At 37.8% G+C, this 23,650-nt stretch overlaps 1 protein-coding gene across 1 annotated transcript in view; it reads right to left on the bottom strand.

Annotated features, from left to right (window-relative positions):
* Positions 1-23,650, bottom strand: part of csmd2 (CUB and Sushi multiple domains 2) — a 227,750-nt gene that overhangs the window by 141,584 nt on the left and 62,516 nt on the right. The window contains exons 4-5 of the mRNA XM_075449084.1: positions 14,146-14,340; positions 9,898-10,105 (exon numbers count right to left, since the gene is read on the bottom strand). Coding sequence (XP_075305199.1) covers positions 9,898-10,105; positions 14,146-14,340 — 403 coding nt within the window. The remainder of the gene's footprint in view (positions 1-9,897; positions 10,106-14,145; positions 14,341-23,650) is intronic.

Genomic DNA, 23,650 nt, shown 5'->3' with positions numbered 1-23,650 from the left:
CAGAGTAATGTGTTCCCTTGGGGAAGCAGTGCTGAAAAAGTCCTGTCAGAGTACTGCCGAGTGGTGGCAGAATTTGCTTGTCATTCTTACTAGCCCATTCCAATCCCACATTCAATTCACACACATATATATATCTCAGTTGTTGAAGTCAGTCTTACTGGCCGTCTTTTCCTGCTCCCTTCTCAGAATGCTAACTCTGCAGGAATGCCAATCAAAGCACAGGATAATGTGAGGAACAAGATTGCTGGTAAGCAAGATTATACTGGTTAATTTTAATCCTCTCAAAGTAACCGCAGACATGTATACAAAAACACCAGAACAGAAGGAATATGAACTTGATCCTTTTACTTTTGAACAGCTGTAAATCAATAAGAGAACCATGGTTCTGCCCCTGGTACCTCTTCTCATACTGGACCGCTCAATCAGGTATTAATCAATAAAGCCCCCAAATCTCCCCATATTGTGAATTGCATAGCCAGTGGAAAGATGGAATGTTAATTGTTTCAGAGCTTGGCATCACCATAGATTTTCTAAATCAATTCAACCGATTCACAAGCTTTGATTGGTTATCAATTCAATCAGTTTAATAGTAATCTGGTGAGAGATATTTCAGTAACAATATAAATTCTGTATACAATATAGGTTTTATATCACCACAGTGGATATGCACATAAATATATACAACTATTTAGACAGACTGGCACAATACCCATGGATTTTAATATCAAGTAATAGAATTTTCAAATTAGACTTTGCTTGAAAAATCTTGCATTGTCTTTTGATTATTATAGAGAAAGCCCAATGTAGCCGTGTCTCCACATTATAACTAAAGGCTGCTGCCACACACACACACACACACACACACACACACACACACAGCTTCAGTAAGCAAAATCCAAGTTCAAGATGTACAATAGGAAGTCATGAAGAACTGGATGTGCAATGATGGATATAAGACCTCTCTGCAGACATTACCACTGCGTGGTCATTTTATCATTTCACAATATGACCAGCTTATGTGCAGCCATTACAGATGCACCAATCGGTTTTATATCCTATCGGCCCCAATCGGTGACCGGCCGGTCACTGTCGTAATTTCCGGTTTTCGGCTGATCAAACTGACCCGCATGTGCGGTGCGTAGCAGCTCAACGCGCCCAGAACAAAACAGATAAAAACTAGCAAGACTCAGGAAGAAAACATGTCATTTGGACTTATTTCACTTTGTGCCAGGACGACCCAAAACGCGCTGTTTGTAATGCTTGCAAGTCAAAAGTAAGCCGCGGAGGATCAACGCCTAAGACATTTGGAACAACAAACTTAATACGCCACTTGGAAAAGAAGCACTTAGGTTTGTTTAGCAAATATGAGGACGACACTGCCGCTAAGAGGAGGGATGCAGCAGAGTCGCAGCAACCACAACAACCCTCCACCGTGGCTGCTATGTTCGACATCAACACTGATAAGTCCACCGCCACCACTAGGAAAATAATGGAGTTCATGGCACTGGACGACCAGCCGTTTAGCGTAATACAGGATAAAGGCTTCGAAAATCTGATGAAACACCTGAGTCCACGGTACAAATTACCAAGTAGGCGGTAGTTTTCTGACAGTGCTGCCAGAGTTGTTTGAGAGCGTTTCAAGTCATATACACAAACTGCTGGACGCCACTAAATCTCTGGTCAGTTTCACAACGGACATTTGGACTTCCAACGTAAGCTTAACGTCAATGTTGAGCCTGACTGCTCAGTGGCTGGATGATGAATTTTCAAGTACAAAGATTTCATTGCACTTTATTTTTTTAGATGGACTTAAAGTTTTCTTTTGTTTTATAACTGCTGTTTGTGTTGAGGTGTTGTTGAAAACCTCAAATGGGGGTACTCAGAGGTACTGGAGGGGTAGTCAATAAATTACATTGTACCAGACAACTGCTGGGACGTTTTTGAATGTTGTTGTTGTTTGAATGTAAGTTAGTTATTGACCTGTAAACTGGACTGAATGTTTTGGTCAGTGTTGAAAATGAATCTGCTCAGGAGGCACTGTTGAAACTCACTTTATTTCTTATTTGTGATGTTTTATTCTTGAAAAGGGGGGTTATGATAGCATATAGCCTACCACTAGTTGTGGTTTTAATTGCAGTTATATAAGCAAAATGTTGTCTGGGAGAAGGGTACTTGTATTAAATTTGGGAAAGGGTACTCAAGCCAAACAAATATAGTGTTTATTATATGATTATAATTATTTCTAAGATAGAAAATCGGTATTGGAAAAACTGGTTTTGGTAGGTCAGACCTCCTTAAAAACCGGTATCGGCCAATAATTTTGCAATCGGTGCATCTCTAGCAGACATATTCACCAAGCTTATGGTTTGCCATAGAACTGTACATAAAATTAAGCAATTAATCAAATTTTAACATTAATTTGATCCCAGATGTTTAAAGGAGCCATGGCATGAAATTTTCACTTTTTAAGGTTGTTTAACATTAATATGAGTTCCTCTAGCCTGCCTGCGGTCCCCCAGTGGCTAAAAATGAGGATAGACCTCTTGTTACCACAAGAAAGGGTTTGTATCGTTAGCTATGCAGCTAATACCATCTGCAAGCTCTTATCTCTGCCAACTGGGCTGTTGGAGGTGTTTGCATGCCCATGAGATGGTTTTTGTTTGTTTGTTTTTTTGTTTGTTTATTTGCACTTAGAAAAAATGAACATTACACAGATAAATAAAGAAAATAAGACAAGATGTGCAGGAGAGGTCATAAACAACCCGAATGGGCTTACAAGCGGCCCCCCCTCCTAACAAATAACAAAACTATATAAGCTTCGGACATAGGCTTACGTCTGTGCTTATACACACACACACACACACACACACACACACTCAAATAAATGCAATAAATGATATATCAGAAACATATGATACCTCAGACTACAATTAAATAGTCCAAAGATATATTTGAATGAAATAAAAATAAAACGAAAAACACAAATGAGTTAAAAAAATCTATAAACTTTGCTTCAGCCTTCTTTTAAATGCAGATAATGTTGAGCATGTTTCACTTAGATGTTTTAAACCGTTCCACAGCACAACACCTTGGTAGATAAATGAAAATTTTACAACAGCAGTTCTACAGAAGGGGATATGCAAATCATTCCTCCTTCTTGTGGAATAAGAATGATAATAAGAATTAAACTCAAAATAATTATGAAAATGCTTGGGTAAAGAAAATGGAAAACATATGACTTTGTACATCAAGATTCCTGTTTGATACTTATTCACATCATAGATTGTTAGTATTTGTAATTTTTTAAACAGAGGTGTCGATGGAGCTAAATATAGAGAGTTAGTGGCAATTCTTAGAAAGGATTTTTGGAGTCTATGAATTGGTTGTAAGTAAGAAGGATAAGTGCTAGCTCAGATTAAATTGCAATAAGAGATATGAGGATAAATTAAGCTGTAGTATAAGGTTAATAAAGTACTTATTTTTAAATAGGGTTTAACCTTTTTTATGATACCTAAGGATTTTGAGACCTTCTTGCACACATATTCACAATGATTCTTAAAACAAAGTTTCTCATCAATATTGACACCTAAAAACTTTGCTGATGAAACATTGGAAAGTAAGTTGTTATTAATATAAATTTTAGTTTTTTCTGGATTCTAATTCTTATTCTTGTTCTTAAAGATGATGAAATAGGCCGTAAGGTGAACCTCGAAAACTCCTTCAGAACACCAGGCTTGTTCCGCGCTCTCCGAACCAAACACGCTTCAGCTCATAAAAAGATTTGAGTTATGTTGAGGTTTAAAAAAAAGTTTCGCCGCTCAGAATACAGTACTTTTTTAGTTCGCAACGTTTAAAGGAATAACTAGTGCCTGGCAAGGCGTATGTACATATTCGGCAGGCGTAATAACAATTTGGCTCGCGAGAGGTGCCACGGTTGAGACGTCATCAGAATGGACGAATCAGATAGCTGGTATGTCAGCTGAGCAGGTAAACAAAAACAGCACCGCAGCAGCAGCGCGATCATCCAGCAGTACCGAAGAAGACGAAATTTCGACCGAAAGATTTGTTACATGCACATATCTTCTGTTAAGCATGAGGAAACACAGAATTTCACCTGCACAAGGTGGAATGGAAGGAATCAGAAGGAACAAATAAAGAAGCACTTGCTGAGTTCTTATACGATGCGTGGCCACATGCTGATCTTACAGCAGTGGGAAGAAACCTCAGCAGTACATAGCACATCAACACCAATGTCACCGTGACTGTACTGGAAGGTGTGCAGTCTGTTCATGCTGTGGAAGACCTGCAGTGTGACCACGAAGAATGTGACACAAGGGTGTTTTTGCATGCACAACATGCTGCACAGGAACATAAGACTGTCATTATTAAGAGCCCTGACACTGATGTAGCAGTCATTGCTGTGAGTCTGCAGAAAGATTTGCCATGCAGCTTGTACTTTTTCACAGGGAAGGGCAACAGAACACGCATAATGGACATTACCAAGGTGTCATCAGCTCTCGGAGCCAGTGTGTGTTCAGCCTTGATTGGGATCCATACATTCACTGGGTGTGACACCACAAGGCAAAAAGAAGACATTTGCTGTGGCATGCGAGAAAGATGTCTACCTGAAGGCTTTCAGAAATCTGGGGACTGAATTTAACTTGGACCACTCTACATTTGCATTACTTTGCAAATATGTATGCCATTTGTACGATCAGCCAACCGCAGAAAACATCAATGAGGCTAGGTACAAAGCTTTCTGTATGGCATCATCAGCCTTGCCAGAATTATCTATCCCCTCAACAAGTGATGCCCTCCACCAGCACTGCAAAAGGGCAAATTATCAGGCTAAAATAATAAGGTCATGTGTAAAGCAAAAGATTGGACTCATTTGAATCGGTGGTGGAGAGGAGGACACTGAACAAACTGTTATCCATCATGGATAACCCCACCCATCCTCTCCACCAGCTGCTGGTTGGACAGCGGAGCTCTTTTTCCAACAGGCTCATCCAGCTCCACTGTCACAAGGACCGTTTCAGGAAATCCTTCCTACCAGCAGCCATCACCATATACAACACCTCCCCTCTGGCTGGAAGAGAACTTCAACCTCAATAGACTTGAAGTCTCTCCTAAAAAACAATAACAAAAAACAAAAAATACTGTAGATTTGTACATAGCAAATGTTTATTCACTATTTTTATTTATTTTATATTATTTTATTTTATTTCATATTTATTTTATTCTCTTCTATTTGCTTGTTTTTCACTACTTTAATTGTTTTCATATACTGTATGCTGCTGCAACAAAACAATTTCCCAAATTGGGATTAATAAAGTATTAATAAAATAGACTTGTGCAGGTGTTCCAGCTGTTCAAACACCACAAAGGAAACAGAGGATAAAGAAGATGACAGCTGCCCTGACACTGACAGTGAGGAATAGTGTATGTGTGTGCGCGCGCGTTTTTTTTTTTTTTTTTACCTTTATTCTATTCCATTTGTATCATTCCTTTTATTATGGTTATGTATATAAGTTTATGCCGGTTGATGTGTATGCCCTACTTGTTTTGATTTTGTTATGTGTTGTATAGTTGTTAGTGAATAAATCAGTAAATGAATACCTGAATGGTAAATGGCTAAATTGGCTCAATTCAGAAATACATGAATGAGCATTATCGTTGATAATTATTATTTTATGTTCACTTTAAAATGATATTTTGACATTGTCATTTTTCCAGTTTGTTGTCGTAAATCGGCAACGTGATTGGTCCAGCGTGGTCACGTGGTGTCTTGTGACGTCAAAATCGTCATTCAGCCCTGCGGAAAATATCTTCAGAAAACGTCTCGGTTTAAAAAAAGTACAGGATTCTGTGACGCGAAACTTTTTTTATATGTGCAAAATAAGTTGGTCATTTTTATCAGCTAACGGGCATGTAGTTCGGAGAGCACGGAGCGAGCCTAAACGAAAACGGGGTTCACCTTATGGCCTAAAACTAGATTTTTTGACATTAAGTGATAATTTATTTAACTGAAACCACTGAGCAAATTGAATGAGCCCAGAATTTGCCTTATCAATAAGTGAGTCAATATTACTGTCAGTAGCAAAGAGAATGGTGTCATCAGCAAATAAGATAGGTGACAAAATACTCGACGTTTTGGGTAAATCATTAATGTATATCAAAAACAACAACGGACCCAAAATGGACCCTTGTGGAACTCCACATTTCAGAACATCCCGCTGTGACAGTTCATCATTAAAAATGACATATTGCTCTCTGTTGTGTAAATAATTTTCAACCCATTGCAGAACCTTATTTTTAAAACCATAACAAGACATTTTTGATAATAAAATTTTATAATTCACAGTGTCAAAAGCTTTTGATAAGTCTAAGAAAATTCCTAGAGCGTATTCATTTTTCTCGAAAGCAGTTGAAATCTATTCTCTAAGATGCAAGAGAGCCATTTATGTAGAACAATTCTTTCTAAAACATCTCATACAAACCTCATACAAAATATTATTGGCACCCAGATGCTTCAAAATTCTAGCATATACCAACTTCTCAAGTATCTTAGAAAAGCAAGGGAGAATTGATATAGGGCGATAATTCGAAAATACAGATGGATCATCGGCTTTAAACAGTGGAATGACCTTGGCAAGTTTTAAATCTTGTGGAATAATACCAGATTCAAGTGATAAAGAAAAAATAAATGTTAAAGGAACAATAATTGCGGGTGCAACTTTTTTGATCAGATAGGCTGTAATTTCGTCATGGCCAGCAGAGGAGTTTTTAAGATTCTTAATGATTTCAAGTATTTCTGAAGGCTTTATTGGTTCAAAATTGTTTAAGGAAGGATAACCTTCATTTATAAAGTTAGAAGGAGAATCATGAACATTTTCAATATGCTTCGCAAGACGTGGACCCACATTTATGAAGAAATTATTAAATTTATTAGCAATTAGTGTAGGCTCTGTTATCATTAATGTGCCATCCTGAAATGTAGCCTGGGATGGAGTAGAGGAGTTTTTCTTGTTGAGTAATTCTTTTAAAATATCCCATGTAGATTTTGAATTATTTGATGATTGGGCTGTTTGTTGAGTATAGAAGAAAACTGAAAAACAGGAAGATGATCAGAAATATCTGTATAAAGGATACCAGATTTTATGACATCAGTCAAAGCATTAGTAAAAATATTGTCTATCAGTGTAGAGGATTGGCTAGTTATTCTTGTGGGCTTGCAGATAGCTCGCTCATTTTAGACCAAAACCCACTACTTCAAGCTTCCTGAAGAACAATGAATCCGCAAATTCAGTGCATTTCATCAGGATAATGATTCATTCATGGTTCCAGCGCTAGCACTACGTGCATCTTTGCATAGCGATTCACAAAACATTTGCGCATGGTACCACGGGCGTAAGTAAGGCCACACCCCCACTATCCGCTTTGCCCCGCCTTTCTACTCCTAATTTGCAACTAAAGCTGCAGACCCTAAACAGCTCATTCTGATGATCCTAAGGAAAGCTCATTTTTGGGACTGTCTGTAATTCTGCACCAAGGCAGAATTTTGGGGAAAAAAACTCAGATACAGTATAAGGGGACCACTAAAGCCTACAAAAATATATAAAAGCCTCCATTTATTTCCATGCCATGGAATCTTTAAATCCAAAACAAGTCCAGGCACCAGGCTTTAGACTTTACCTTCAGTGGAAAAGTTCCCATCATGTTGATTAAACTGAGGCTTGGTATATCAAATCTTGTCTCATCAAGCAACCGCATCTTGTTAAACTAACAGAATTAAGGGTTCAAACAGCCGTGCTCAACACATCCAACCTTGAAGCTTTACTGAGGAACAGACCTAAAGACTTAGTGAATCATTAAATGGGATTGTCAAAATAATTTTGTTATAAAACAGAAAATAAATTTAAAAGCTAGCAAATGCAAATATGAAAAGAAAATATATATGGAAAGTACTCATGCCCTTTGGTCAAGCCATTGATATAAAGCACTTTACATTTGGATTATAGATATAATATTGTCAGTAATGAAAAACAAGAATGTAAGAATCTGATAGAATGTACTGGATCATTATTCCTTGTACAATAAGCTCAGTAAAAAAACAAACAAAAAAAAACAGTAAAGCCTAATGTACACTCAAACAAACTTGAGAGATACCTTATTAAACTTAAACATAAAGACTCCCTGTACAAACCTTGGTGATTAGGTAAGAGACCAGGCCAGTTTCTTAAGAGAAAAACAAAGAGCACGACCATCAAGTCCGATAGCGTACAGGGTTCACCGGCCCATTCATTTAAGAGGATGCATGCCCTGAGTCAGCATTATCACAGTGCTACACCTGACCTCTCTAATTGGCCATCAGCTGCAAAGTTGTAATCCTTCCACTTTTCTCTCACTTCTAAACGCATTATCTTTTCCAAATTATATCATTTTTTTTTTTACAAAACAAGATCACAATAGCAAGCTTGTAGGCTATGTCCTCACCATGTCCTCTGTTCCCTCTGCTTCCTTTTCCCTGCAATGTGCAGGATTAATTATGACTTGCACCACGTACTGTTAGCCAGTGACCCTTTATCCTTCTATCCAGTAACTCGCCGTTTTCTTTTGTTAGAAGTGCAATCGTTCTGTAAGTGCATGCACGGCCACAGGAGTGCACCCAGTAGAGATGTGGGCTGCCCACGTGACAGAGGGCAAATCAAAGTATGGGACAAGAAGTTGATGTCATTGTAAAAATGTGGCAAGAAATAGTCATGCTGAAATCTGAGGGAATAGAAACTCTCTACAGGCCAAGCAGATATTCAAAGAGATTTTTAATATCAGGCTACAAGGAAAGATCCGTTCTAAGACACCTCAGTGTCAATGAAGTCCTTTGTGGGAAATGTTTTTGCCACTACAAAGTGAATAAGTAAAAGGGAGTTGAAGATTCCAGGGGCCATCTCACTCGAAGATGACTCCTGATATATTCTTTCTCTACAAACAGTTAGCTATTCCCCATCCCTCTTTCAAATTACGTATCACTAGTGTCCCGTAATGTCAACTACCTGTGGTTAAAATTTGAAAGTTTCTGCCATCTCTGGTTCATCTGAATGATCCATCTTAAACCATCCTGAAGATGAAGCAGATTTTTCTCAAAAAGTGAACCAATTGACCAATCTTCAAACACAATATATTTTTCACATTATTCTTAGTTTTGTGTTGTGAGGAAGGAAGCAAAAAGTGTCAGAAAAGGTGTGAAAGGAGACATACAGGATACTTGGACTAGTTCTTAAGAGTGCCAGCAGAAATATGTGGTTGTAAATGTGAATACATTTTTGTACGTGACTATTTGTCCCAATATGGACTCATGTGTTTGCGTTAGATTGTGCATGTGTGTAACAGCATGTACGGTCGACGGTGATAATTGAGCTCTCTAATTACTTTCTGAGCTGAGAGAGTTGTCAGAGAAAGGAGGAGCTGCCACAGATGGTGAGAGACCCACACTGATGCCAGGACATCCTGCCTCTTCATCATTACAGTTGAGTATGTGTGTTTGTGTGAAACTAACTGAAAGTATGTGTGAAAGTAAGTGACTGAGGTTGAGTGTTCAAATTATACCGTAGAACCATCAAACACATAACACGCCCTAGAAAAAGATTGTAATTTAGAAGCTAGGAACTGGCTATCAAATAAATGATTGTTATCTGTCAATTTCATTCAAAGACACGAGCAGCCACATTTAGGATTCATCTCCACAGAACTAACTTAACACCCACCCACGTCCAACCTTACTTCATTCAGCTTGTTCTCTCTTCAGAGAGGGCACCTGTGTGCACCTGGTAAAGTGCTGGACTGCCCTTCATTCCCCATTAAACACTCAGCTCTCTCTGCTAGTGACTAACTGCTTACCACTGCGAAGATCCCTCAGTGCCGCTGACCTCCAGCAGGTCATAGTCATCCTCAAGCTGAAAGTCAGAGAAAACCAGGGCAATGGTGTCTCCTGGCTCAGCGAGCACAGTCCAGGTGCAGTCAGCGTTGTTGTTATACTCAGCTGGGTAATTGGGGGTGGTGATCACCCCACTCTGGCCTCGCAGTGTGCCCCCACATCCATCATCCGCTGCAGACAGTGGAGGGAAATGAAAGTTGTGAGATGCTTAATATACAAAGAACATTAATACAACAAAGATGATCCAAAAACATCCAATTTGGAGATAATTGATGATGTACAGGCAAATGGAAACAGTAGAGGAGCAAGAATAATAAAAGGCCAATAACTGCATGGTGCAGCATAAATGCTACTAAAACTTGACCTTTAGCTATCAGGATGTCAAATTAACTGGCTATTGTAAGTTTATTCAAAATTAAGTACATACAGATAAAAAGATTATTCTAAAAGTTTGTGTCTGAAACAGCTGTTTTAGAAGTATTATTCCCATATAAGATACAATTCATTTATCAATGCATTGTGCTGCCAATCTCTTGGAAGATGCCAATTTCAGGACAGCTTTTCACCAACACATGCTTCTTTTTGCTTTTTGTATTCACCATCCACTACAAAAATATTAGAAAACATGCCTGCTGTTTGATATGTTTCTGTCATAAATATATCAAATATAATTTAATGTCCACTTGTCGAGAATGTGTACTGTGCACAACACATTATGCACACCAAGTCAGATCATGTGACACCAGTCGGTAGATAATCCCTCATCTGATAATTCAAACACTTGGGGAACAAACTGAAGAATCTAACTCCAGCATACACGCGTATAAATAGACCAATTTTTTTTTCAAAATATTTACAAAACTAGGAGGTGCATCTTGGTTAATACTGTGCGCCATACTTTTTTGCCTACATTAGTAGTTTCAGTTATCATTACTTAGGTTATATTTGAAGTGGCAGAATATTTGACTTTTTCTTCCTTTCTCATTCACACCGACATCATTGTCGGCTGTTGTACTACTCATAGTTCCGTCTAATAGGCACTCAAGACCGCAGCCCGACAAAACATATATTTGGCCAAATCAAATAGCCCCTGAATTCTGAATGCCCATATTATGATCATTACTATAATGTACCAGTACAAATTCTACCTTCCCTGCATCAAACTGAAAAGTATTAAAGATTAAGATCGCCAGCCCAAGCAGATATGCTGATGACTTGTATTACTAATGACGCAGATATAATTCAGTGAAAAAGTCTTCCAACTATAGGACACATGCATCAACTTAGTGGGAACTCGGAGCGTAAAGTTTTGCAAGGAACCCTATATGCAATTTTTAAAAAGAAAGGAGTTGTATTCACTACCTACCCAACTTTTTGCCACAAGCCAAATAGCATATTTTTAAATTTAGGAGCCAGAAAATGTGGAATGAGTTACAGCATATTGTTCCTCTGTCTGGAGTTTTTGCCATAGGCCAGAGAGACAGCAGTCATAGGAATTCAAAATACCTTACAGTCCTTTTACAGTCAGCAGGAAGCAGGGTCGGGGGCATGATGCAAACTAATGCAACATGGAAGTGATTAAATTATTATTCATTCAGATTTGTGTTAATCAAAGCAACTCTTCACTCCTCAAGATAGCTTTAAGGAGACCATTAAATAATAAAGCATTCATCTAATGTATTGCTAAAACAATACCCAGCTTCTAATATTTTATTATAGCTTTGAACATTACAGTAGGTGATATCTTAACTTCAAAAAGCAGACTTATGTACTACTAATCTACATACAGTGCATGTCAGTGAACAAAGGGAATAAATCAAAGGAAGTTTTGAGAAACACTAACGCTATCATGTTTTTGTGGCTGTGTGTGCGCGGTGGATTGATTATGGTGGTCAGCCAGCTGGCAGTGTGTGATGTTTAAAGGGGGTAAGAGGACCGCAGAAGTGTTAGGCCCTGTCTGTCATCCGTCGTACCTGTCACCATGGCAAACCCCTGAGGGAGAGCAAGAGTGTGTATGAACGGGCAGAAACCTATGAGGTATGAATTTCAATGGGAAGGAAACAACGACAGAAGGTCTAGAAGAAGGGGATGAGGAATATGACAGGTGACATGCAAGGATGGGTGAGAAAAAAAGTACAGAGGGAAGGTGGACAATAAAGAAATGGAAAGATGGCGTGAGGGGTGACAGGTGATTGTTGCAGTGGGAGTGACAGGAAGTAGAATGCAGACAGTAAAGAAGGATAAGGGAATGCATTGGTATTCCACACAAGACCGTTTATTCACACTTGAAGGGAAGCCTCTGGACTAACTTTCTACCTCAGCTTGACTCCTCGTCACTCTCTATAGTCTGTAGCTGACACTGGCCAATACAACCACTGTGCATCAATGGAGGAAAAACTATGTATACTGAAAACCATATGAAACCAAAGAAGAAATTGTTGAACATGTCAATATGCAAGTTGTGCAGAATCTCAGTCATTTCAAGATGTTGTGCTACTTCCCTTGGTTCAATAGAATGCATAAAGTTGTCACTATTATGGTTTTTCATTAAAGGTAAGGGGCTGCTTACATTCATGAGTGTGTAATGGTAATGAAAATATAAGGGGGAAAAAAAATTGGAATAGAAAGAGCTATAAAACATTGTTCTGGAGAAATACGGCATAGGGGAAAAAAGGGTATTGCAGAAGTCTAAAAGAGCAGTTAAAAGCCCAACACAGAGCATGTAAAACAATATATGTGCCATCAACTCCCAAATTTGACTCAAAGGTGCCGGCATGTTTGCACTCTTGTGGGTCCAGATTGGTGAGCAAACCAAAATGTTTACTCAAATCCAAAAGTACAGCACAAGCTCTGCTTGTGCACATATGGGCAGGTTCTATAATTGGCTTGGCATAATACATCTATGCATAATGAAAGAACACTCAGGTGTACATGTGGCACTAGGAAACCTCAAATAATCACAAAGGAAACTACCTTTTTCTAAAACGTATTGGTATATACAGAAATCACTGCAAGGATCACAAATGTTATTCATCTCCAGTGTGAAGCCTGGGTGAGCATAAGGGGTGCAGGCGAAAGCTGAGCTAGGATCCCATTGGCAAATTGATGACTGAAGAGAAAAAAATGGTAATAAATTACAAAGAAAAAAATACAGATTGCCCACACAACCATGTCTTCCTAACAAGAGAGGCACAGGCATGTGCATTTACCTTCGTGTGATTGGGTGGGTGGGGACTATGCTGGCGCGGGGTGCCCTGCCATGTGTGCTCCTATGTGGGCTTCCTGACTCCCAGCCTAGCTACAGATGGCATAGTGTCTCAGCGGTCCTCTCAGCAGGCACACTGACACAAACCAATGGCCACATGATACACAGGTACACACACACACACACACACAAAACGGCAAGTGGATATGTATGGACATCCGAGCTTGCGTGCTTCGGCCATGTGCATCCATTTCACTTATACGAGAATTCTCCAATGTACCGAGACAAATCACATGTTAGTATCAATGGTGTCACTTCTGCTTACAGAGAACTACTCTAAAAAACTGTAGCATGTTTGGTCAGACAACAAATACTGGCAGGTGTCGCTGCTGCAGGGGTGCTTGCTAACCCTAAAGGAAGGACAACCGGCACAAACCACTTGACTGGAAGCAAACAGACGAGGCCATGCCACAGTAAATAAGATATCAGTATAACCCTAGGAAAAAAATACAATTGTCCCTTCATGTGAAGGTAAGTGTAAATTCATAAAACTGTGAGGGCTGGATACTAGACTTTATCAGATGGTGAATGAAAAATAAGAATGGCTGACTGTGCTTTTGAAACATTAAACAATCAGTCAATTTATAGTTTGCAGAGAGTGTAAATTATAAAATGCCACACTGGCTTTTATGTTTGAGTGTTTTAGATTTTCACCTTGTTTATCTGTACCATTGTCAGGTGCTATATCAAAACTGATTTTTTCTTTTTGGAGACCTCTTGTACTTTTGAACATTACTGGCAATCCATACAAAAAAAAATTGTTCAAATAAATATGAATTTCAGCAATTAAACGGAGGTGACTGTCAAACCTTTGGGGTCTAAAAAATGTTTGAGCTAAGCCACAGAATTTAGATATAATTAGGATCTTTAGATTGTGGATTAACATCTTTCAAAATTAGGCCCTAAACATGTCTTAAAATAGACTACCGCTGTTGATCCTACATACCTCTGCAGTATGGAAGAGGAAAATCCCAGGCAGCGGTACCAGCTGAAGTGGCGAGGCAGGACAAGGTGGTGTGACCCTCCAGCACATACCCAGGGCTACAACTGTAGCGTATTTTGTCCCCGATATTGAAAGTGGACCCCTGCTGGTGACCATTCAGTAGTTGCCCAGGATTACCACAAGTGTAACTGGCCAGAGCTGGAAAAAGAGCGGAGGGAAGAAACTGTTAATAATACAGTCGGTCTCCTGATAGAACTGCTCAGAGTGAGAAACTGAGGAAAAGGTAAGAAGTAAAAGAATGACGACAGATAAGGACACAATGTTATCTCCTTGAGATAACATTTGTGATCCATGCAGTGACTTGCTTCAAATGTTCAAAGTCTGGCATTAAAAAAAAAATTGTATGTGGAGATACTTTCACTGCAGTTGCAGATCTGTTTGTGACATTGTTCTATTGTTGATATGGTCAATAATATGCAACACATGAAAACAATAGTGGTTTAGATTATCAGATTAGCCACTCAAGGATGCAGTCTTGACCATCATTGCTTGAGCAAACATGTACATGCATGCAAATAAGTGAGCTCAATATGAACAGAACCTTGTCTAATTATGTGTTATTATGTAAATCAAGTTCAAAGGAAGTTCAGCCAAGCTCTGGGCTCTAAACCTTTTTCTGTCAGTCGACACGTGATTGCAGATTATGCTCTCCTTTATGACATATTTGATTGGTTGAGCCTACAGTGCTACAATATTATTCAAAGGAGAGGTTTGATTGGTAGACGATTATGTTGCTGAATTTCAGAAATCCTGAGTGTATGATTAGTAACCAAAACATGCATTACACATTCACACTCTTCCATCCAGCTTACGGCCCCAGTCACACACATTCACATGGTGACAAGCCTGGCCCAAGCATTTGCTGGACTTTGGATGAAACTCAGTTCCTCCACAGGGACTGGGCAAAGCTCAGGCAAGTACAGAATGGCATCATTTCATATGGAACATTTCATGTGGAATCAGATTTATTAGGTTATTTTTCTTCCATTCTGCCATAATGCCCCTCGGTCCAAGAATGAAACACGCTCTTTTGTTTAAAATGTTAACCTTACAATCAATAAACAATGATTATTTGTCACTTTATATCACAGACCCTCTTTTTTTGTCTCGTCTAAAGAGGAAAGATAAATCTTTACTGTTTTTACTCAAGCACTGTTAAACTGCCACATCTTTGTGCTCAGTCCACTTGTAATTTATTTATATATACATATATATATATATATATATATATATATATATATAAAAATAAATTTATATAATTTTTTTTATAGAAAATGTAGATAATGCTGTCTAGTACACCACTACCATCTCCAACCATGGAATCATTGATAGAAAAAAAAGTAGAGTGATCGTATTTGACAATGTCAAAATAAAATGGTCTAATATAGAAGTCAAGCACGGTTATGGTGGAGCCATCATATCAAATTACACTTGATTTCCCCAAGTGTTCCTGATTGATGAATGTTTATCACATGATTGTATAATAAGAAATGATCAATTTCTAAAGCTCCATCACATGAACCAATTATGAATATTTTCCACAAATTGTTCATCCTCTTGAGCAACTATAGCAGTTTTTTGGTTTTTTTTACCAAGTACATTTGACCAACATGGAAACACCCAAATCTTTGTTTGACATCCACAACATTCCCCTAGATTTCAACAATGAAATAAAGTCACAAACAAGTCACTTCAGGCTGGAGAATGCAGCTATTCTATCAATAGATTTCATAGGTGTTTTTCCATCATCTGCTGAAGGTTGAACACCTGCTCACTCACCAAAGATGCTTTAAAAGTTTGTGACGATGTACTTTTTAAAGTATCTGGTTAGTACTTGGATATTTTCCCTCTGGCCTAATGTGATAATGGTAGACTGACTTGTCACTTTCAGGCACCTCTTTCCCATAGCTCTTATTTTGACAATATTCCTTCTGCTCCATCACCATCAGTTTAGCAGGCACATGGACTTTGATTAGCATATTAGCAAATGGGAGTGAGATACATTTCTGTATGGGCATGCATGTACCGTGTGTATAATATTGCTTAAGGAAAACTAAGACACCAAGAGCAACAAATCTTGTGTCTTGATCAAGTCAAAAAGACGTGAGTCTTTTGAAATAGATTAAGTTGTAATTTAGATATCCAAAATGCATTAAAGATGTAGATTTACATAAGAACTATTTTAAAACTACGAAGGTTTAATTAAAAAAAAAAAAAAAAAAAAAAAGAAAAGAATAAATAAATAAATCAGAAAAACAAATGCGACAAGACTTAACCATAATCTCCATTTCTCGTACTTCAGCTTTCAAATATCAGAATGCTTTCTGTATAAATATTCTGTATGCTTTACATATGGGACATTACAGTGGGAGGACCAGGTGGAACAGTAACTTATTTCCAGGGAGTCTGGCCTTTGTCGTCATACGAACCATTGCTTCCCAACCCCACCCCACACACACACCTAACCCAACAACAGTAGGCCTGAGGTTATCTTTATGGCATATCTATATGTCACTAGGATGGGAGACTGTGACATGGTTTGTCCCTGGGGCCCTGATACTTTAAGCACTTCCACTGCTGAAATGGCAAACGATGCTCCTCGTTCATCAATGCAGCTCCCTCTATTGCATACAGTGGCCAGTGGTAGAGGCATACGAACACAAAAATGTGCCTGCCATGTATGTACACACACTCTATAGGTACAAGGTGCCATGCCGTGCCATACCATGCATCACGCCATCCCACCCTTACATCATCTGTTTAAGTTAATTTATTCCCTTCCTTTTCTCCTTATCCCCTTCTCGTTTCTGGTGAATAGGACAAAGGACAGTGAAGAGAATCTGTGAAGCTCATCTCGTGTGTGAAGACTTTTGACCTCGATAAGACTGATGCACCTGCACCGTCTTCAAGTCTTTTCCTCAATTTCTCATTCTCCAGCCCCAAAATGCAAAGAAGTATATACTCCTATACACTGCACAACACATTTGTCACAAAATACTGTAGTTCTTGAGGAAAGCTTGCGTTTAAAATGAAGAGATCATGAATGTGTAACACAGATCTGTCCAGGGCAGACCCTGCCTCGAAGAGTATTAGTGAGAAAGAGAGAAATATGCAAACAGATGGCAAGGCCTAAACAGTTGCAGGGATGTTACACAGTCATAAACAGGAAGACGTTACCGTCTCCAGTAAATAACTCTGGATTGATTTCCACCTAAAGCAAGGCATATACATAAAAATCAAAGGACTTCTTTCAAGACTTTAATTTACCCTTCTGTACCTTTTTATATACCAATTTTTGTATTAATCTTAGCACCTCTCATCCCACTCTTTTTAATTACAAAGTTCTCCCCCTTACCATTCAACCTGTGCTCCTTGCACTCCCCTACATCTTCCTGCTATGAATTTGGAAGTGACATAGCAAGATCGATCCCAACACACAGGTGCATTAGCTCAATAAGCAGTTTCTGCTTTGCCAAGCAACGATTCAATCAATGCTACTTGTTTCCTATACATAGACTGGACAAAAGCTGGCAACTGCCATCATTTTTGGTTAGAGAGGCTGAAGAATGCAAAAAATAAATAAATAAATAAAAAAATTCACTCTCCAGTCAAAAACTCTGCAAGATTAAAATGATGAATGATGACAAAAGGCATCTTTATTCAATATCAAATCTTACTATTCTATACACAGAATACAATTAACTCATTATTCTGTTTAGATATAAGTTGTATACCTCCAGCCTGTACTTAAGGATTACATTTTATACTGGTTATTACACAAAAGAAGAAATTCCCAATTTCAATCAAGAATGTTTAAGAAGGTTTATAAATCGTATACTTTTTACTTTTTAAATCACTACTAGATACTATTTGAATGACAATGTTATTTTTATGGCTGGGCGAGTTAACTCGTCATTATCGAGTTAACTTGTTAATTATTTAACGCCGATAAAGATTTTATCGCACATCAACGCAAGTTTTATTATTGTAAAAGTCTGTTGCTCACAGGCTTTTATTTTGTAAAAGTCTGCTGCCGTCTGCTGCAGAACCGGAAAAGAAAGTAATCGGCGGATCCACCAAACATGGAGAAGGGTACGGAACTTTTACTCGGCCATTTTCATTTTAAAGTTCTTCCAGATGGCAGAGTCGACAGAACCAAAGACATCTGTAAACACTGCCAAGTTGCCGCCCATTGATTGGATGCGAGACCCTGGTTCTTTTCACAGATGTTTATTAACGCCACATCAACACCGTAGAACTAAATGTTAAAGTAGACAAAGTAAAAGACAACAGTTGTTGCAATCATTAAACAAATAGCATTCTTAGCATTGTCGCTGGTACCAATAAATAATCAAAGTAATACTGGCCACTTTTGCTGCTTCTCAACCAACGGCAGTCATTCCCCAGAGGCAATTTTCACGGTCAAAACTAGGATTCTTTAACTTACACTTCTCCTATGCATCACATTCACAGCAAACACCACGAAGCATGGAGTAATAAAATAAAAATAAACTAGCAGGTAACATCACCGTTACAGGTGCTCCTCGGTCTCTGTGTGAAGCTCACGGAGCTAAACGGCACTACTTCCGGTTTTACTTGTTTCAACATAAAAGCACGTATTTAAAAAAAAAAAAAAAAAAAAAAAAAAAAACTCCTGTATTTAGAGCCAAGTCTTCTCAGCGTAGTAGTTCCAGTCTAAAATATCATTTAAAGGCAAAACACACAATTGATACCAGCAAGTCATTCAAGGAAAGGTCTAGAATAAAAATGCTGATGTTAAAAGTGTGTTTGCACAACAAATGTTATGGCACTTTATATATGGCAGTACATTTAAAATAAAACTAAATGCTAAAGGCTATACACTACTTTTGAATTAATTTTTGGATTTTGCGTACAAATGCGATTAATCATGGAAACCATGTGATTAATTAGATTAAACATTGTAATCGTTGCCCAGCCCTAGTTATTTTATTCCATAAGCTTAGATTTTTAAATGAAAAATAAATAAATAAATCATGCTCAGCCAAATTCAGACTTGTCAGAGTTGGTGACTAAGTGTGCTTTTGTGTTATGTGTACTTGTGTGCGTGGAGATAATAGTCCATGTTTTAGAATAACAAATATAAACAAGAATTAACCAGATGAATCAGATATCCTTCATTCCCAGACATGCATATAAGCAGGTGAGGTAAAAGGGCCAACTGGTGTGCAGAAACTGCTGGCGTTTAAGGAAACTCATACAGAATTGATGGCACACAGCAATGTCTTCAAAATGGAATAATGTGCCATTCAGTAGCCATTCACTATATATGAGACTAAACTAAGAGGGATCAGGGAGCATCAGAGACTTCAAAGAAAGCCATAAGATAGATGAGAGACAGGGCTGGGGGAGCTGGGAGGAGAGATCAGTACATCTGTGTACAGCCTTGACTGTCTGTATGGAAGGATCTAAATCCCCATGGCTCTTCAGGCTTATCTCTCTACTGACATTACTCTTAACAAAACACACACATACACACAGGCACAATGAAATTGTGTGGTCCCACTTGGCAAGCTCAGGTACTAGTGATGCTCCTAATTTCCCATTCAAGCAAACATTAAGTGAAATTCAGACAAGGTAGATAAGACAGCACTTAGCTTTCTAAGTGCATGCCCACTTTCAGTATGTTAAATACAAAGCTTAAGCATTTCTCAAACTTTGTTTCTAACTTTTTTAATTTGTCTTATAAAAAAAAAAAAAAAAAAAAAAAAAAAACAGGAACAAATGGGACACAAGACACTAAGTCACCAAGTATTTAAAACATGCGATCATATCTACTTACCAAATTACTGGTTTCCAACAGCCAAGATTCAATAAAATAACAATTACTTAAACAAACGAGGTCCATGTATGAACAAAGTTTACAAGCATATTCTAAGTGACAGTGACTTGTTGTTTCTCAGTAAAATAAAGCTTAATTTGATAAAAACAAACAAAAAAAAATGTTATTTCAAACATGATGTGAACCGATTAATGAAATAATTAAATCACGTGCCTTATATAAATGTGGCAAAGAAATCAAAATGTGGCTGATTTCACAAAACACAGTCATTAAAATGTGATTAATATTAAAATAACAACAAATAGTTTAAAAAGTTCTGCAGCTGTAGCCATGTAAATCAGAAAATGGATCTCAATTCTATACAGGGAAAGTGATATACAGTATTTTAGACTTAATAAAAACAGGTTCACTGCATCACTTTATCAAGTGCATCTTTTTTTTTTTTTAATAATTTATTTACTTCCAGTTAAAACTATTATTTCAAATCAAGATCTCCCCCTCCGAGACATCCTAAAGAAAAGATTAGATCACTATAGGACCAAAAACTATAACTGAGGAATTAAAATTGCATTAAAATTGTGATTGCAATCTATGCAGCTTGTGTCAGCACTTACAGCTTGGCTGTAGACGGACTGGTTACTACTGTTTTCCTACATTTTGTCTCGCTTTGCATTGCTTCAGCCAATCCTCATTTCTGCATTCCGCAGGTTGCCTTGGAAACTGTAAAGGCCCACCAGAGAGGACACTGTGGTAGGAGGAGGTGTTGATGCGTAAAAGTAGAATTTGTAAGGTTTGTGGGAGTACTTAAGAACACAAATTCATCTCTTTTCTTCAATCTAGGGCAGTGATTGAAAAATCCTCTAGCTCTTGCAATGACTGTACAAAACACTTATCAAGATGATCTATTATATGTAGTTATTACATTTATGTAGGGTTAATTCAACTCAAAACAAATATCTGTCTGCATTAAATGGCCTTGAACACTATGGAGTAAAATGCAGATAATACGCTAATGAAACACACATGATTTATGTAAAATTATCAAAATATTAATTAGACAGTGATAGTATGCCCTCGTGAACAATAGGTTAGTTAATTTTACAGAACGGCGCACATATTCAACTACTTTAAGGGTAGTCTAATTTTTGTTTGGGAGCGGGAGAAGACTTATGTTTTACTAATGTTTACGTCGCCGTTTCTGCCAGAGTTTGCACCTATAGCGGAAGCAACAGACCAGAGGAGATGTCAGCAACGGCAACAAAACGAAGCGAAGCATGGCAGCATTTCACTCGACTGGACAACAAAGTCGAATGCACATTATGCGGGATCAAGCTAATGAGGTCTCACTAAACCATCACAAACAACAACGAAAAATGTAGCTTAATGTTCGTGTGACAAACGACAGAAACTAATAACTGCTTTGGTCAATAATGTTAGTTTAATGATGTCAGGATGACGTCTCGGCAACTTTAAATGGCTTGATTAGTCAACCTCAAAAAAAAAAAAAAAAAAAACACTTAAAATGATCATCCCTAGTATAAAGTTAGAGAACTACATCTTGGAATAGCCTTCAGTGTGCACACTTGGATTATTTGGTGCAAAAAATAAAACATAAAATAAAATAAAAAAATCCTCTTCATTCGTCTTAAAAGAAAAAGAAAAAAAAAAAATCCCATTCTCTTACCTTTCCAGATTTTTAGGAAGTTGTGTTTAGGAGTGAGTCCTCATATCTGAGTTGCGCTACACGTTTTGCTTTTTGATCCTTTGTAAACAGGGAATTCACGACCTTGTTTTCAGAAATCTATCATAACCAGATAACATATGCAGTATATTGTAAAGAGTAAATGTTTTGGCTCAGACCAACTCACTCATTTTGAATGATTTTGGATACCTGGCACAGTCCACCATGTTGAACATTTGCAACAAATGTTTCTCTATGAAGTTGATTCATAAAAGCCAGAAATATGCAACACAAGAAAAGATAAACTCAAACCCTTCACCAAAACTGATATTAAAAGATAAAAACATAAGCAGTACAAAAACAAGTCTTTGTGCAGATCATCTGTTCTATCTGCAATATCCACTCTTTTGCATGTCCAACTATTTAATGTTCTCACAATCCTTATCAAGGGAACTATAACAAGATCATTTGTAATACTAGAATGATTTATATTTGGGGTGAGTCATGCAATGATTGTATGAAATCCATTGCCTTGCAATGTTCAAGCACATGACAACAACACTGATAACATAACTTTTTAAAAAAAAAAAAAAAAAAAAAAGATGTTTCCTTGTACTACAGCAAAGCTATCTCCTTCACATCCATCTCCATGTCTGCTCAAGCAGACCCTTAGTTTGATTCCAAATCCACTGAAGGGTTGTTAATGAGGATGCGACTGTCGGCCAGTGTCTGCGTCATCCTTTGTTTCCCTCATACTTAAGGATCTCAACAAAAGACTGCTTTGATTAACAGACTCAATGAAATGTGGTCTAAAGATGGATTATGATCAAAGACATTAATCAGACCCACCGAATATCTGGTTGAAATGATCAGCTGCAAATCCATACACATGCTATTATGGGGACATGTGACAGAAGCTTCTTGTTTAGCACTAAATCAATTGACATTTGGGGTGATCCAAATAAGCCCATAAATAAACCCTGTGATCAGCTAATTATCACTAAAAGAATGTTGCTCAGGAGCCACATGAGTATACAGACACAATATGAAGGAAAACAAGCAAAACTGCCTTCAAATTTGTAAATGGTTGTGGATATAAATCTGTCAAATTTAAACACACACAAACATATAAAAAAAAAAGCATAAAGCTGTGTGTGATTTGACAAGTCACTATACAGTACAAGTGTGCTCCTTATAGTATGCAAGCATTTGATATGTCAGAATTAACATTACTGTGGTATCAGCGCATGCCTTGATTCAGCAGAGAAAAAAGGAGAGCCATGCGTAAACCTGTACCATCAGCTTACAAATAGGCTCATTGATTTACAATTTATTTATACAGATATACGAGATGCATGCACAGATGGGATATCCTTGTTAGTTGCAAGTATTTCCCACTGATTTGTAAACTGTCTGCACAGCTTTCAAAACCACTTTTTATTTCTTTTTTTTTTTCCAGAAAGTAGTGTGCAGAAATTGAGTGCTGCTGAAGAGAAGTTGTTACACCAACAGGTGAGGATCATCTCTGACCAGTCATTGCTCTGCAGTTTTCACATCACCATTTAGCATCGTTTCAGCTTCTTTGACCTTTGGTTGAGGTACAAAAAGTGTCAGGTACACACGGCACCAAACGGAGCCTAGTTTTCAAAACCTTTGCAAATATAACACCTTCATTAATATTTAGCTCTACAAGCCCATTGACCCTCTCTTTACACATTGAACTTGAATAGATTCTGGAATTAGTACTTTTTTATTTTTTTTTTATTTTTAAAGTTAATACTTTTGAATTGAGAATCCTTTTAATTTGACCGTAAATCAAGAATAATTCTAAAATTGGACATGTGGACTGATCAAAAATATAGCAAGTTCACCACCCAGGTAGATCAAGTCCAATTTAACTGAGGCTTCAAACCATCTACAGCGCATCTAACAACCCAGCTTTAAAC

The sequence above is a fragment of the Odontesthes bonariensis genome, chromosome 18 (assembly GCF_027942865.1).
Source record: "Odontesthes bonariensis isolate fOdoBon6 chromosome 18, fOdoBon6.hap1, whole genome shotgun sequence".
Classification (NCBI taxonomy): Eukaryota; Metazoa; Chordata; class Actinopteri; order Atheriniformes; family Atherinopsidae; genus Odontesthes; species Odontesthes bonariensis.
This window is presented reverse-complemented; position numbering and strand designations above follow the sequence as displayed.